Source organism: Akebia trifoliata, chromosome 5, assembly GCF_017979445.1.
Source record: "Akebia trifoliata isolate Shusen 1 chromosome 5, ASM1797944v1, whole genome shotgun sequence".
Lineage (NCBI taxonomy): Eukaryota > Viridiplantae > Streptophyta > Magnoliopsida > Ranunculales > Lardizabalaceae > Akebia > Akebia trifoliata.
This window is the reverse complement of record NC_141379.1, coordinates 27,593,161-27,611,249: the sequence shown is the minus strand read 5'-3', so window position 1 is coordinate 27,611,249 and position 18,089 is coordinate 27,593,161. Positions and strand designations below refer to the sequence as shown.

The window sequence follows — 18,089 nt, the reverse complement described above, 5'->3', positions numbered from 1 at the left end:
AACTCACAATGATACCACAAGGTTGTACAGGAAAAAATTCTATGGACTTCGAATTATTATTTTTTTCAAAAAAATGTTATTTTTCACAATTGAATTTTAATTTTTAATTTGAGAGTTGTGGGGAAAATGACATTCCTCTACCGACAAATTTTAGTTTTAAGATTTCAAATCTCAAAATGGATCGTCTAGCCCACTTAAAGAATCACATAGGCAATCTAACTCCAAAGCCTTCTAGATTTTATGAAAAAACTTTTATTAAAAAAAAATTCAAGTAAAATGATTTTTGCGAGCTTGATCCAAGAAATTGAAGGACGGTTACTAAACAACCAAATTTAAAACTAAAATTCAACGGTGAAAAGAGCTTCATTAATTTTTAAAGTTCATTGAATTTCATCCTCTACAACCTCGTGGTATTGGATCATGTTTTTTAATGCCACAAGATCCAATAAGGAAATTTCTGTTTTCCACTATGGGCAGGTGAGAGAAATTTCTCTCTTATTGCTTATGTCATTTATGCCATATGATCATTAAAATGTGTTGATTTCACATCCCAACCTTACACTTAGGGCTGGTAATGAGTCGGTGTTGGTTGAATGAAGCTATTTCCATATCCTTATCCAATTCTATATTCGGCAATCCATATATGTTTTTTACCTACTTATGCTAAGGATATCCATATCAGGCTATTTATAAAATTTTTTAAAAGGATATCCGTATCCGACTTGTACCCAAATTTCAAGCGAATATCCAAATCAGATATATATATATATATATCTTATTGTAAAGATGATGGAAAAACTTTAATTTTGGGTTATACATATATTTTATTGTGAATTTATTATATTAAACTCGGATAAACAGATGTTTGGGTTGGATAAGACACATATTTATATCCGACTTTAAAATTATTTGTATACAAATAATTATGGATAAAAACCTTGTACCCATACTTGAATAACTTAGGTAGGATGAGTCAGGTAACCGGATATTATCCAATCCATTGACAGCTCAATTTACAATGTCCACTTGACAGTTTTTTTTATATTATTTTACGAATGAAGTCATTTGAGAGTCATACTAACATAAAATTGAAAAGAATAATGATGTTACGACTTGAAAATGACACAAAATTTGGATAATAATAGTGTCAATCCATCTAATATGATTCACACTTTTGATTGATGAGGATGTGTGTATGAGCCTATAAATGCTTTTCATAAAGTTGAAAATAATAATTATGGAGTGACTAAAGACCTCAATTCACACTTTGCTAATGTGAAGGTGTGTATGGAATCATAGATGCTTTTCATCGAGTTACGAGTAAAAATCATATATGCTTGTGTGCACATTTCCATGCCAACAAGAATTGAAGTCAATCTTGAGGTCACTCCAACACAATTCAGTGGAAAAACATTTATGGTGTTGTACACACATCCTTGTCAAAAAAGGGTGAATTGATGTCAAATTTAAAGTCACTGCAACTTGACTCTTTGCGCACACATAAATGTAGTATTGAACACACTTAATGGTAACATAAATATATATATTTTATAATTTTACCTTTTTGTATGTACTTTTTGTACATACCGATAAAAAAACATATGTATTCTTATTATTCTCCTCCCCTTCCCCGTTCTCTCTCTCTCTCATCTCCTTTTGAGTTTGTGAAAAGATGAATCCATAGATTAAGCTTTTTCATGTTATCTCATTTCTTTTTTTTTTTTTTTTTTTTTTCATTTAGTCACCAAGAAAGATGGAAAAACAACCATTAAAATCATAAAAACGACGATTTTGAATTGAAGAACTTAGAAGTTCTTAACAAATTTTGTTTGATAGATTTATACCAAACTTATTTTTTGTTATTCGGTAGGTACTTACCGAATGTGTAAATTAGGTAGGTACCTACAAAACATAAGTTCCTTAAGAAAATATTTGTGTTCGTTGTGCTAGAATCGAAACTCTATGTATATAATCTGTAAGTATCTACTGAACAAAAAATTTCTCACATAGATTGTTTCGACTCGATTGATTTTTTGAGGTGTTAGGGTAAAAAAAAAAAAAAGTAAGATCAAAGTTTAATAATTTGGTCGAAACCTTTCTAGATGCAAAGAAGAAGAAGAAGAGAAAGAGAGAGACAGAGAGAGGTGTTCGATAGCAACTTGGGGTGGGTGCAATAAGAACTAAGTAAAAGTTAGTGAATTATGTGTGTGGAATGAGGTATTTTGAGTTTAAGGTGAGTATAAGTATATAACGAGTAAGTGGGTATACTGAGACACTTAGGTGTGTGCAAATAGACTCACCCAAAACACTTTCCTTTCATAAGAAGGGAATTTTTCTTCTTTATTTCCATTTTCGAATTCAAATTCAAGAGATTTTTTTTGAGTAGGTGATATACGAAGACCTGTTTTTTGCTTTCCGTTGAGATTTTTATTTTCACTAGCATTTGCATTTCCAATAAAATTGAAAAGAAGTGATTTGATTAGTATGAGCCACGGTTGAATCTTATATGCATCATAAAGTAACACAAATTCTGGGAAAAACCAAAGTTCCAGATTCTAAGGGTAGATATCCCAATTTGTACGAACTCATTAGGAATTTTCAAAAATCTCAAGATGTTTTCAATTAAAAATCTAAAACCCTTCAATGCGCCCATATTGCATAAAAATTGCCACTTGAACTGATTCACATATTTAGATAAGCTATTCAGTTTGAGACGCAGTTAAGTGTCTTGGGAGATGGATCCATCACTTGTTAGAAAGATTTCAATCTGACGAGTAAGTGTTGTAGGTCAATAAATGCAAAGCAAAAATATATTTGACGCATGATGCCCCATCAACCTGATGAGACCTTTTCTTGTACTTACTGATGTGAGAGGGATTGGACTTAGACACTTACTTGGGGACATTTAGGTATTGTGGGTCTGGTTGGACTCAAGTTAGGGTAAAGATTGTGAACAAATTAAGGTAAATATGATCTCGTGCGTTAGATCAACAATTGTGTTAAGGATTGAATACGAGTTTGGGCTTAGGTTAGACATGTGATGTCACTAAGATGTAGATTTCTAACTCGTATGTTTTAGATGTACCTAGGAGCTCGGGCTCCATACTCTTGTGAAGTTAGCTTTGCACCTTTGGGGTGGATATGTCAAAGTGCGTCACATTCTCACGCTTTGATAAACTCTTTTTTGCCTTAGGTTATAAATGAGGGGACTGACCCTAAGGTGCTGAATTGTGTACTTGGTTATACAATTGTGCTTCACACTCTTTATGATAGGACTACAAACTATTGACTTTCTTCTTTTCCAACACATTTCGCTCTGGGTGTAAAGCTCAATAACTTCCCGTGTTATTGATTTGATTTAAAGCGTTGACCCATTTATTCTTTGTGGACCCCTTTGCTCTCTATGATACGTGTCTTCATCACGGTGCATGACAAAAATGGTTTCCAATCTCCACACTTCTCACATAGTAAAATGACTTGATCAAGAGCCTAATGTGTCTTAAATTAGCCATGTACACGCCGTTCTTGTAACCTAGGAACAGAACATTGTATCTTGACTCATAGGAAAAATATGCCAGGGAGGAGGATCCACTCACATCAAATATTAATAAAAATGTGGTGGGGTATTTCTAAAGAAAGTTGTTATTATCACACCAACTTTTACTAATGCCATGCCAATTGTGTGCAATTCTTTGGTAATTTACATAGAAATCAGTGTGGCATTAACAAAAGTTAGTGTTGCAATAATAGCTCTCAATACTAAATCACCATATTTTATGTGAGCTCATCCTCAGTGGACGTGGACCTATACACAAAAGACCAATCTAATTATAACTTATAATAAGAAAAATATATTATTTAAATATAAATAAATATATGCAAAATCTATTAAAATTTATTTAAAATGAATACCGAGGAGTTGACTTAAATGAGTAATCTTGATATTCGGTGTCCAGATGATACTTCAAAAGAGATTTGTAAAGTATACTGGCAAACATTATTAATTGAGTCGTGATAATATAATGCACTAAATTATACGTGGTTGACCTTACAACTGCACATAATCATATATATTTTTCTTCGAGATATATAAGGTTAAAGATCTACGATTCTGTGCACTTTTCATCTCAACGAAGTACAATTTAGTGTGTCATTTATCATTAATCTTATTAATTTACTTATAACAAACATTCCATCAACATCATCATCATCATCATTATTGTACATTATTGACTTTTAAGATCTATTGAAAACCCTAGGATTTGGATCCTATTGAAGTTGGATATGGTTCATTCATAACCGATTCCATAGATTACCTTATCAAAACTCATATCCTTGATCGAGATACAAATTTATAGGATCAATGGATCGGATCCTATCGCGGGTCTGATTTAGTCCATTCTCCATTCTTTATTGACAGCTCTATGTTGGAGAAAGTCAAATAACATTCAAACGCTAAGTACGGATAATACGCGAATGTTTGACTTTTAACCAGGCATCTGGTGGTCCACAGTATCAACGGTCGATATTAGTCAATCGTGATTAGCACGAACGCAATTTGATACTTCAACTTGAAGTTGGTTACGTTTTGGAATTTTCACCTTTAAGACAAAAGACAAAATCTTAATGGGACAGTACGTGTCAGTCTATTAGTTTTAAGAAGAGTCTGGCTAGCCTTACTAAGTTAGTAAGGATTTCATGGTCACTAAGGGTACTTGGGCTTACCTTGTGACATTAAAAAAAAAAATACGATCCTATACTTTAAGGTTGTATTCTATAGAGGATAAAATTGTAGAAAAAATTATTTTTCACACTTGAATTTTACTTTTAAGTTTGAGAGTTATGTGAAAGTTTGTAGTCGTCCATTTTCAAAATCACAGATCAAGCTCATAAGAAATTGCCTTTTGGATTTATTTTTTTTGAATCTGTGTTTGTCGAAGAAACTTAGAGGGATATGTGTTAGATTGCTGATGTGGTAATCCATTTGAGGTAAACGACCTTAGTTAAGATGAAAATCTTACTAAGTTAGTAAGGAAAGTGTTTCTTATTTATTTAAAAAATCTAAAGTGCTTACAGTTCAAATGCAAACATCTGCAAAGAACAGAGCTAAATATTTGAAGGTCAGATTTCTTCTCAAAATCGTTCTATTTTCAGTAAAATTTCGTGAAAATCTCTCTAAGCTTCAATCGTTGTAATCAGCTAAAATTTTCAATATTTACTCACCTTCGAAAACTAAAGTTTTTGACTTTTAGCATAGTTTGGACTTTGGAGTTGATTCTAGTATCTGGTTATTTTGGTAGGTTTTGGTAATTTTTGTTGGAACTAGGGTTAGGGTTTTTCAGGGTACTCTTTTAAGTTTATGAAATTTATCGCTTTCTTCGGTGTTAATTTCAATACAGTTAGCGGAGTTTTCGATAATTTTAGAGTTAATTTTGAGGATTTGTTTGGATTTTTTATCTGTTTGTTTTTGGTTGATTTGGTTTTATCAGCTCCTTAACTTAATTTGGATTTCTTCTTTCAAGACCTTGATTCAACGGTTTCTGATTCAGAGACGGAACTAAGATTTATTTGTTGGATTTCTCTTAATGGGGAGTTGTGGTGGCCTTTGTTTCAGGTCTTTGGTGATTTTCTAGCATTCATTGAAAGGAGGGCACTGTTACTTCGTTGAAAGGGCAGCGTTACTTCAATTCTGAAGGCTTGATTTGAGAAATTAAGGTTTTCATGGTGAAATTTAAGGTTTTTTTGGTGTACCAATGGTGGAAGAAATTAGGGCTTACTTTGACAGAAAAATGGGTATGATAGATTAAATGGTTTTTGGGGAAAGGCACTGTTACTTCATTGAAAGGGCACTGGTACTTCAATTTTGAAGGCTTGATTTGAGAAATTAGGGTTCTAGTGGTAAAATTTAAGGTTTTTTGGTGTACCAATGGTGGAAGAAATTAGGGTTTTCTTTGAGAGAAAAAAGTGTATGATAGATTAACTGCTTATTGGAGGAACTTTGGAATTTAGGGTTTGGTGAAGATGGATTATCTTTTTCGACGAAAGGACGGGATGATTATCTTTTTCTCTAGGTGAAGATGGATTACCCCTTTTTGACGAAAGGAAGGGGAATTAATTATTGCTCTTCTTCGTCTTTACAAGCTCAACTAGATGATTTCACTCTGTTAGATGAGCGTGGAATGGATAACCATATTGCTGAAGATCCATTCAACAACCTTTCTGAATTATTGAATTTCGGCACTTATTCAGAATTCGTCGACACCCCCACATCTTCTGTTCAACCAATGCCTGGCACTTCTGATTCTATAGACCCCTTGAATATCACAGCACAAAGTACTGGTGTCTTCCCTAGTTCTGATGGGAGCTATTTCAATTCGGTTGGAGACAAGATCGTATTTCAACAAAATGAGGCTCAGCTTGGTTCCTCATTGAATTCTGTGGATGTGGATGCACCGGGAACTAGTAGTTCTTTCTCCACTGCCCTTGTTTCGGATATGGGAATTGGTATGATTCCGAGGCCGCTTGGGTGGTCATTTGCCGACAAGATGCTTAGGGCATTGTCCTTTTTTGGGGAATCTTCTGGAGGGGGAATTCTTGCACAGGTTTGGATGCCTGTTAAACACAGAGACGGGTTTCTTCTTAGTACTTCCGAACAACCTTATCTTCTTGATGAAAGGCTTGTCGGATATCGTGAAGTATCAAGGGCATTTACTTTCTCTCCAAATGAAGCACCCAATTCTTTTCTCGGACTTCCTGGACGAGTGTTCATATCGAGAATGTCAGAGTGGACTTCAAATGTAGCTTATTACAATAGCGCTGAGTACTTACGTGTACAACAAGCCGTTTACCATGAAGTCCGTGGGTCTCTTGCCTTACCAATTTTTAATCCCCACGAACAGTCGTGTTGTGCTGTTCTAGAACTCGTCACTGTGAAGGAGAAACTCAATTTTGATCCAGAGATGGAAAAAGTTTGTCGTGCTCTTCAGGTTAGTTTACTTCTCCATGCATTTACATTTTAGTTGCATAGAACTACATGAGAATATACATTGATCGGTTCTACATAACTCTTTATCTATGAAGCATTATTAATTCTTTCCTAACATTTGTTATTTTCAGGCTGTGAACTTAAGGACCAGTGCATTTCTTCAAGTTAATCCACAGGTACTCATCTGCTGCAATTTTTTTTGTTATTCTGATTTTGTTTGAGAGATTCTATTGCCACACCAACTTTTGCTAATGCCACTCCAATTCATGTGCAAATCACCAAAGAATATCACACATCTTTGGGTGCCATTACTAAAATTTGGTGCGACAATAGAAGCTCTCTCTCTTTTATTTATTATTATTATTTTTATTATTAGTAATCAATCTGATTTACAAAAAAAGGCATAAAGCAATTCAGTATGTTTTTCATAAAAATCTATGACACATCAGTGATGTTTTGAACTTATCTTGGTTGTCTTTTATTTTGCAGTGTTTCTCAAAGAGCCAGAGAGCTGCCTTAGCCGAGATAGTTGACATTTTAAGAACTGTTTGTCATGTACATATGTTACCATTGGCCTTGACATGGATTCCTTCCAACTATTCCAACGTAATTAATGATGACTTTACTAGAGTTTGTGCGAGAGAGTGTAATAATAGTTCAAGAGAGAAAAATATATTACGTATTGAAGACACAGCGTGCTTTGTGAACAATACAGAAATGCAAGAGTTTGTGCATGCATGTGCCAAGCATTACCTCAGGAAAGGACAAGGTATTGCTGGAAAAGCACTTGAATCAAACCATCCCTTTTTCTCTCCCGATGTAAAGACATACAATGTAAGAGAGTATCCTTTAGTACATCATGCTCGCAAGTTTGGTCTGAGTTCTGCCATTGCAATAAGGCTGAGGAGCACCTACACTGGCAATGATGATTATATATTAGAGTTGTTTCTGCCAGTCAATTGCAAAGGTAGTTCAGAGCAGCAACTATTGTTAAACAGCCTTTCTATCACCATGCAGAAGATTTGTAAGAGTCTGAGGTCTGTTTCAGATGCGGAATTAATTGGGGCTGAAGATATCAAAGTGGGGATCCAGAAGGGAACACAAGTCAGTTTCCCATCAATGGTTATGCAGGGGAAAAGTTCTCAAACTGAACTATCAGATGGTGATTTGGATACAAGTGAAAGGGTGGTCTTGCAAATCCCTAATCCTGGGAAGGACCAAATAGTTGCAGATGGCCCTCACGAACAGGTGCTTATCTTATTATGTATATCCTGTTTTTTGGATAAATGGGTTGAATGTTACTTTTCAATTGTTCTAGGTTTTTCAAGTAGATGTCCAAAGATCCACATTGTAGTTTTGTATATGTAGACCTATATTTCATTTCCCATAGACTATTGACAGTTTATTAATGGCATACTAGCACATATGGTGCAAATACAGGGGGTTGAGAATCGCCATTTGGTGGGTCCTACCTTGGATATTTGTATGCTAAAAATCAATCTAATGGTCGCCAGTCTTACTATTTGGAAGTTTTGATTTTTATGCCATAAATCAATCTAGCATAATATATGAGATTGTTACTTTCCTCCTATAAAATCTATTGAAGAACCTTTAGATGGACCCTACCAATTATGAGTTCCCCCTTCTTTGTGTACTAGTGTGATATTTGTAAACTGTGCTTCTAGGATCTACCCAATGGTACACAAGGTGTCCCGTTAGCTATTTATTTATTGTTTACATTTTCTAGTCATTTTTGTTTTGTTTTTGTTTTTGTTTTGCATACACCTTACTATTTGGAATACGCTCGTGTTATAATTTATTTGTTGATTTTACATTGGAGAATTCTTTGGTGAGGGCGAGGTTGTTGTGCTACTTTGTAATTTCCGTTCTCATACATGGACACATGTAGGATATGTTTGTTAGTCCAGGCACATGTTATGTACTTTGTCAAGGTTGGTTTGAATACCAGCTTTGTTTTTTTTGCTACCATTCTAGCCATGGCAAATTTGGAAGGGGTATAATATTTGTTGATGTACCTACCTGTGTAAAGAGGAAACCCCATCTCCTGTACTTTGTTTTGTTGGACAGCCATATCATGCATTCATGCTTGCCAGTAGACACCAATATTCTGCATAAATCTGTGCCTCACGTCTGTTTCTCAACTATTAGTTGTCTTGTTTGTGTGATATTCATGTCCATCTGTAAGAAATAGTGATGTGGACTTGGTGATGTTCTTGGATGGATTACGATATAATGATGGTGAGGTGACTTTGACTTCCTCCACGATCAAGTTGATGGTTATTTAATCATTGTTGTATTGTAGGATATAAGAGGATAGAAGGAACTAAAGCATGAGTGAGAGAAAAGAAATGTAGAGGGAATGATAGCAGCATGGTCACACAAGAGATTATAGATGCCTTTGATCATGGCTAAGGCCTATTTATATGAGAATCTGACGTGACATAGATGCCTCTAAGCAAAAATCTGTTGCAAGGTCAAGACATGCATGGCGTAGAAGGAAGAAATACCACCTTTCCTAACAAGAATTCTGTCATGGGTGTCAAGATGTGTCCTGACATCTGGCATGGGTGTTAGAATGCGACTTTGACCCTTGCTAAAATATTAGTTTTTCATGCGACGTGCTCTATTTAAGGTGCCCTCTTATTGTCTTGGTGGTTTCCTCACCATGAAAGTGTTCTAGAGATCAGAGTTCATTGGGGTTGTTTTTTATTGAGAAAGGTGGGTAAACAAAGGTGTTACTGAGGATAATAAGGAACTAGGGGTAGGTTTATAGGATAGAAGAAAGAACGAATTTCTTTGGGGTTAGTCTGAATATCACGAGGACAATACAATTGTGGTTATGGCTTAAGGAAAAAATAACAGCAAGTCAATTATCCATCTAAGTTATCACATCTAATTGCACTCTTGGAAACAAAGCTGTGTTACATTTATGATAGGAAAATCTTTGAGTTGTGGGGGATTGGGACAGTGGGATGGTGTGCCATACCTTCAGTCAAATCGACAGAGGGTATCCTTATAATGTGGATTACTAGGTTCATCTCGGTGTTTGATATGCTATTAGGTGTTTTTTTGGTCTCTGTCATATGCAATAATGACGAGATTAGTTTTATATGGGAATTTTGTGGGATTTCCAAACCAATAATGGAAGGGGAATGCCATCAATTTTGGGATGAGCTAAATGACTTAGCGATGTTACGGGAGTAAACTTGGTGCATTGGTGAAGACTTCAATGTCATTAGGTTTGCAGTAGAAAAGAAAGGGGCATCGAGGTTAACTAGGAGCGTGGCGGTCTTTGGTGAATTCTTTAATTGCTCGATGTTGATTGATGTCCCTTTGAATGGTAGACTCTTCAAATAGACCAACAACCAAGAAAATCATGTAATGTCCAAAATAGACAGGTTACTTATTTCACCAAGTTGGGATGAACATTTTGATTGGTATCATAATTCTCAATTCCTAATCTCAACAAATCTAAAGTTTGAGAAGAAAAGGTATGGCTCCCAGAGAGTGGAAGCATAGAAGCCGGAGCAGCAGTAGTGATGTATGTTAGAACACACAAACCTAGAGTTTATGTTAAAAATATAATTTTAGGGTAAAATCCCAAGAACTAGGAGTAATGAAGAATCTCTATGTCGAGCAAAACAGACTAGAAACTTCAATCTAGGTTTGAGATTGATGGGAATCGATAGCAAACACTAAAATTAAGAACCAATATTGGGTTCTTATGCTCAAAATAATAAAAAAAAACAAAGAAAGGGAAGAAACGTTTTTTATTTATTTATTATTATTAATTAATCTTCAAAAAACGAACTTCACTGAGTTTGTTAATTGGAACTCCTTATATAGATAACTCTTTCATAACAACTTAAAAACCTTTTAAAACACTAAAAAGTAACTTCCTAATCTATTTATAACATATTACTAATCTTCTAATCTTATTAAAACTTAATTTGGACATCTAAAATGACTAAAAGGACTTCTAATTATAATCTAAAGATTAAAAACGAATTTTAAACATAAAACAAATTAGAAATTATCCAAGAAAAGAAACTTTCTAAAATAGAAATAGAAACTAACTAGGACTACTTAAACAACTTAAAAAATATAAACACAATAAAAGAAAGAGTCCTAAGAGAAGTTGGACTAGGTCTTGTGGATTGGTTAAAGATTGGATTTAGTTAACTTGGTTTTGACTGATTTGACTTAGTCAATGTTGTTAATTTCTTTCTTCGACGCATCTTAACTCGATCATAGGCTTTGAGATAAGTGTCGGTAAGCCTATTTGTATCAAGTAGGTTGAGATCCAAACTAGTATAACCCATCCCTCTCATATCTCTTGTCAAAAATCCTCCTCAAAGCCAGGTCCTGAAAAATATAGTGAATTGGAAAAAAGGTAACTGAGCAATTTAGAGATTTAGTAATACTACTCACAGACAAAAGTTAAGAGATATGTTAGGAATATGAAGTACAAAATCAATGGAAAAATCAGAAAATAAAGAGATGGTACCCTTGTTGTGGATAGGTGTAAGGGATCCATCAATAAGGCGAATCTACTTGTGAGTCGCAGGAACAATAAAAGAAGTAAAGTGGCTAGACTCACTAGTCATGTGATTAAAGGCACCAGAATCAATTACCCAAGTCAAGGGAGTAGAGCCAGACTTAGAGTCATAAAATACAGAGGATGTACCTGGAAGCGTGGTAATTGAGGATACAGTCGAAAATGAGTATGAGCATAGATCTGATCTTGTACAATAGTGGCAATCTGTGTCCGGAGTTGTTACAGATCTATAATGCCAAGAGAAGCATTGGGATCAGTGGGAGGAACTGAAGATGACTCCACAGTAGTAGCACAGGGAGCAGAATTCCTCAAAGGAGTGGCAAAAGATCTCAATAGATGGGGATAAAGCTGAAAACAGCTGGCCTTTTCATGACCAATCTTCCCACAATGACTGCAAGTAAGACCACTTTCTTTATCATGACTACAATTTTCACGACCATGACTCTCAGATCCCTGAGCACAAGTGTCAGAAAAATCTGAATTGGCTGCTAGAGTCATCTGATCTGTAGCTGGAGCAGAAAGAATACCAGGGGCCTGAGAATGAATGACACAACGATGACTCTCATCACTATCAATGGTTGCAAATGTCTCAAACAAAGAAGGTAACTAAGTAGTGTAAGGATCTGGGTTCAAGTGCCTCAAACTCAGGATGTAAACCCATGAGAAATTGGTATGTCTGATGTCGAGCAATTCTCGTAATTACATACCCGATTGCCTCTGCAGATAACTCAGTCATAGACTCATAATGAGATAGTTCCTCCCAACGGGACTGAAGAAACCTAAAATAATCTGCTACACTTTTGAGTCTTTTGGGTAGCCTGGGCAATATCCCGATAAAGCTCATAAATCCTTGAGTCATTGCTAGCATGTACATATGTCTGAACGAGGACTGACCACATGGATGAGACAGTTTCATTGTACATAAACATGGTATAGATGTGTTGCTTCATGAAATTAAATAAGCATCTAAGAATAGTATAGTTGTCGATCTCTCATTGTTCAAATTTGAGATCAGTGAGAGGTGGTTTATTTATGGTGCCCAAAAGCAGTCCAGATTTATCTCAATTACTTAAATAAAGTCTCATAGACCAAGATTGAAAATTTCGACCATCTAATAGGATACTGGTAATGCGTTGGGCTGAGGAATTTGCCTTAAGAATAGTGTTGGAATCCTTGGTCTCTTGATGCGATGTCATTGCTCACTACGAACAATAAAGAAGTAACTTTGGTTTGAAGGGAGATCTCTTGTAATCTGAACTCAAGAAGGATTAAACCACGAGGTAAAGGGCAACCTTGTAGACCAGAAAATCAGAAGGAAAAAAAAAATCTGTTGTAATAAAAAAACTAGTAGACCTAGCAGCAGCACCTTTGCAGACCAACAAACAACACCCTGTTACTGTCGTATGCCACAAATTCCACCCTAGTTGTCGTAGGGCTCCACACAGCCCTAATTACTGTTGCAGACTACCAAACAACAGGTTGCAGGACTCCACATAGCCCTAGTGCTGTTGCAGACCACCAAACAACACCCTGCTGCTGTTGCAGGCCACAAAACTCCACCCTAGTTGCTGTCGCAGGCTCCATACAGCCCTAGTTGCTCTTGCTAATCACCCAACAGCACCTTGTGGCTGTCGCAAGGCTTCACACAGCCCAATAGTGCTGTTTGTTGTTGTCGCAAGACTTTACACAGCCCAACAGCCCTGTTGCACCACCTAACAACACTTCCGTAGGGCAGCAACAAGGGCAAAAACCCTATCACAGGCACCCAACAACACTTCAACTGGCTAATCTCAAATAGAAACCCTAACGTAGGGCAGAAATCGAACAAAACAGTCTATGAAAGGCAGAAAACCCTATCATAGGGCAGAAACACAACAAAAAAAATCTATTGCAGCATGTGAAAAATTGATAAAATCCCTATCGCAACATGCAATTAAGGGAATATGAATCAAAAGACCTTCGAAGGGGTCACCTTCTAACAAGCTGCTACTAGGTCATTAGTTCTCATGATCTAGAGGTGTTGATGAAGGAAAAAGAGAGAAGAGAAGTGAAGATAAGAGACTTCAAGATCCCAAAAACTGAGTAGGGGAACCCAAGGGGGGTCGATGGGTCCTTTAGGGCTCTGAAACCAAGAAGAATTGTAAAAAAGTAATTGTCAAGTCTCATAATGAGAGCTTGACAGATATTTATATTAACCAATGTGTGAATGGACATGAATGCCCTTACATAGAAATAATAGAAAACTAATAATAAACTACATTATTTCCAATAATCTCAACCGTTATTTTCTTTGGTTAATAAAATTTCGTTTACCTATATATATATATATATGTTCGAACTCCCATTTTACCAGGCCTAATCTAGAAAACCTATATTCTGATCATTTATAAGAGGCCCAACAAGCAAGGTTGGAATGTTCTATCGAAGAGGATCTGTATCCAGACGATCGTTGGTATGTGTAGGGGATAAAGTCCCAGGATCAGAGGGTTTTAATATGAAATTCTTCAAATAATGTTGGGGGCTATTATTATAAGTGATCTTATCAAAGGTTTCCATGATGAGGGCTTTCTTGGTTATAGTTTGAACGCCATCTTTATCATGTTAAATCCCATGCATGGTGGGGTTGAGGATATTTCTGACTTCTTATCGATCTGTCTTATTGAGGCCATGCATAAGATAATTGCAAAGGTTCTAGCCAAACGACTAAAAGCAGTAATTGCATTATAGGTCAAGAACATGGGGCATTCGTAAAAGCTTGACTGTTTTGACTAAGATTCAGAACTGCTTCTATGCTATTGGTCATCTTAACAACAACCTATTGGGCAGTGTAGTAAGGATCTCTCAGTGATTATTTATTTCTGACCATTGTAGAAAAATAATTGAAGCTACGTGCAAGCTGTAACTCATACAAATTAAGTGTCGGGAATAATCTATTTCATAGGGAGTATGCACCAAATGAGGTTATTTTTCCATTTTTTTCAACTTGGGGACTACTGTATGATTCTTTTAATGCATTGGTTTTGCATCTCATGGTGTGTTGATTATCAATGGCCTATCATAAATTTGTGAGCTCTGACAGTTCTGTAAATCATATTGTAGAAGAGACGGCCAGAGAAAAAGAGAAATACAGTAGAGAAGAAAATTAGCTTGAGCACTCTCCAGCAATACTTTTCTGGGAGCCTCAAGGATGCTGCAAAAAGCATTGGTGGTAAGACCCTTTCACATTGTGCACATTCTCATTGTCCAGACTATTTAATTAATAGGTATCACCTAAGAAAGATCTATCTCACAAACCTGCTTGATCAAGTTTTCCCAACAAACTGATGAATTGGATGTTTTTGTGTGGTTAAAAAAATTTACAGTTGAAGGTTCTACAGAACATCTGTTAGATGTACTACATTTACAACGTCTACTTTTGTTGGATTCATGGATTTTTTTTGATAAATAGTTTCTATGTAGGGGCTACGATGCAACTTGATTTGGTTTGCGGCCAAATTGGAACCGAATTGACATAGGTCGGTTCCACTAAATAAGAACCAAAACTGAACCGAAATGCCAATGGATCCAAACTGAACCAAGTTCGGTGTATGGGTTGCCAATATTCTATAAACTTGCACGGAAGTAATATATTTTTAATTGGATGTATAATAATAATAAACATAAAATTTCATATAATAAATCATTAACCCATCCATAAAAAGGTCATAATTTATCCATAAAAAGTCATCAATCTATGTCCTAGCTCCTAAAATAATTCATAATAAATTAGGATATGTTTATATATTACATGCAGGTTCGGTTCTCAGTTTGGTTCAGTTCTTTACAAGCCTTGAACCAAAACAAATTGATCAGTTCTCCATTTTCTTAACCTAGAACCGGACTGCAATCCAATCCAAACCAAACCACCCCAAAGCTATCAGTTCGGTTCGGTTCTTGGTTTGAACCGAACCAAGTTGCATCCATAGTAGGGGCCCATCGGTGGATGATCTGGAGCCCTATTGCATATGCAATTTATGTATGATAGTGACTTATAGTATGTTCAGGGAGTAAATGCATGCAAGGTGTAGTTAAATAGAGCAATTAATTTCTAGATATTGTGTTTGCAGTTTGCCCTACTACACTAAAAAGGATATGCAGACAGCACGGAATCTCAAGGTGGCCATCTCGCAAGATAAAGAAGGTGAACCACTCATTAAGGAAGATACAATCTGTGATGGACTCTGTGCAAGGAATGAAGGGAGGATTTAAGTTTGATCCCATCACTGGGGGGCTTGTGGCAGGAGCATCCATTGCCCAAGATTTGGAGATGCACAACATTTCGTCTCCTCTCCAAAGCTCACTCGCCGGAAACTCAGAACTAGCAACCCAAGATAAAGCTGATGATCCTTCTGTGAAATTGGAAGGGAACGAGTGTTCTATGAGTGCCAATATCCCTCGTATCGGGTGTATTGATAGTTCTAAATTTTCTGCTTTAGGCATCGGATCATTGCAGCCACTCAACCTCGAAACTACGACAAGGCCATGTCCCAAAGACGTCTCACAGGATTCATATTTTGCGAAAGAGGGATGCAACATAAACTTGACCAATATGTTATCAAACGATGAAATAGATACTGGAAGGGATGGTAATGATGGGGTTGTCGAACATAGCCAACCAACTTCTTCGAGCATGACAAATTCATCGAATGGCTCAGGTTCAATGATGAATTGCAGTGCCTCAAGCTCATTGAACCATATGCAGGAGGGTTCGAAGAGCAAAACATGTGTCAGAGATGGTGGATCTGCTATCACGGTGAAGGCTACTTATAAAGAAGATATGGTGAGGTTCAAGTTCATGCCCAGCACGGGGTGTCTCCAATTGTTTGAGGAGGTTGGGAAGAGGTTCAAACTACCAACCGGAACATTCCAGCTCAAGTACTTAGATGATGATGAGGAGTGGGTGGTGTTGGCGTGCGACTCTGATTTGCAGGAATGTGTAGAAATTCTCGAGTCTATTGGGTCACATTGTGTTAAACTCATTGTTCGTGATATGACTTGTGCTGTTGGCAGCTCTGGCAGTAGCAATTGCTTGTTGACGAAAAGTTCATAATGATCTTGAGATGGGTAGGGTTGATACCTTGCATGCAAGGTGTGGACTTGAACTGTGAATATTTCTTGGTGGGATCTTTCTCGGTTGCCATTTATCACTCACTCAATGCTGATGTTGGAAAGATACAGGCAAGGCACCAAACACCACACTTGAAATTCCAACACAGATTGGCTCTACTTGCTTTACTGATAGGGCTTGAACCCTCAGAAAGTACACATGTCACACTTCTGATTTCTTCTGTTGTAGATTTCATTGGAATAATGGAAAAGTGGGAATATTTTGAAAGGGTCGATAATGGGTTTGCTAAGTCTCGATCTCGTAATGAACCTACTACTATCTCTTGCCCCGTTACCGGGTCTTGGTCTGTATTAGTTGGAAGTAGGTCTCCATCTTTATCTGCATCTGAAGTAACTGGACATCGGAAATGATGGGGACATCAGGCCCGTGGGTCAGTTTTTTAGATGTCTAGATTCTATTTTATTTAGTTGCTCTTGCTCCGTCTCTATAATCCACTTATTATCTGAATCTGGTCAGTTTCTCCACTTGACGAGGCATCATAGGCCTGATGATCTGTGTGTATATGAAATGTAGAAATACAAAAATATAATATAAAATCATTGGGCAAGTAGAGTTATTGGGCATAGGAATTGTAAATATTGTGTCCTGGTGACATGCTTGCAAGTATTTAGGTCTTCCTTAACATATAATCATATTTAGTCATAGTGATTCTCTACAATTGGTGTATAAATACACCAACTTAATTTTAAGTTTTTGAGTGTTAAATGTGCTCTTTGAACATCTCTTATCTTAAGTTATGTTGTGGTGTGTATGGGATGCCAGGCTGGTTTCATCCAAACACTCTTGATTGTATGAGCAGAGAAAGAATTAATGGGAAAGGGAAGGGGTGGTTGATATTGTATGCTATGTGTTATGGGTTTGCTGATATAGTATTTAACCACGAACCAGTACAAGTTCAGAGGTTTGGTTTGTAGTGGGTTCATCAAAAACAGCGAACCTTACGAGCCTATTTGTTTTCGTGAATTTTTAGATGCCCATATGGTCGGGTCAAAATCAAAGATACCCATTTGTTTTCAAAGTAATGATCTGCACCCTCGGCCTGAGTTTCTTCTGTGAGATTATCATAAATCTCTTAAATGTCCTCTATGAACCTGGTTCGTTCATGCATAATGAGCCACGAACCCAAATTTGAACTGAGTGAACCAACGGACCAGATTTCATAGGTTCTGCTTTGTAATATGTTGCTTGCCCTACCTTCTATCGTCACAACTCGCATGTGCGCCTTTGTAAGGACAGTTGTATCCTGTCCCAAGAGCCCCATCTCATCTTTTTTGGGTTAGAACTAAATTAAGTGAAATATTCCTTCTCCAATGGAAAACAAAATTTGACTCACATGAAGCATGGTTTTAAAGCTTGTT

At 36.5% G+C, this 18,089-nt stretch overlaps 1 protein-coding gene across 3 annotated transcripts; it reads left to right on the top strand.

Annotated features, from left to right (window-relative positions):
• The first annotated feature begins 5,062 nt into the window (after window positions 1-5,062).
• LOC147401903 (protein NLP8-like) lies at window positions 5,063-17,451 on the top strand. Of its 3 annotated transcripts, none has more exons than XM_086443380.1 (6): window positions 5,063-5,120; window positions 5,615-6,986; window positions 7,117-7,161; window positions 7,475-8,233; window positions 14,664-14,772; window positions 15,671-17,451. In XM_086443380.1, the coding sequence occupies exons 2-6, from the start codon at window positions 6,078-6,080 to the stop codon at window positions 16,651-16,653; spliced, it is 2,805 nt and encodes a 934-aa protein (XP_086299506.1). In that variant the 5' UTR covers window positions 5,063-5,120; window positions 5,615-6,077; the 3' UTR covers window positions 16,654-17,451. The 3 variants fall into 3 exon arrangements, with proteins under 3 accessions (XP_086299506.1, XP_086299507.1, XP_086299505.1); XM_086443381.1 differs by lacking the exon at window positions 5,063-5,120 and adding an exon at window positions 5,160-5,296; XM_086443379.1 differs by lacking the exon at window positions 5,063-5,120 and having other exon boundaries at window positions 5,316-6,986.
• Window positions 17,452-18,089: the final 638 nt, after the last annotated feature.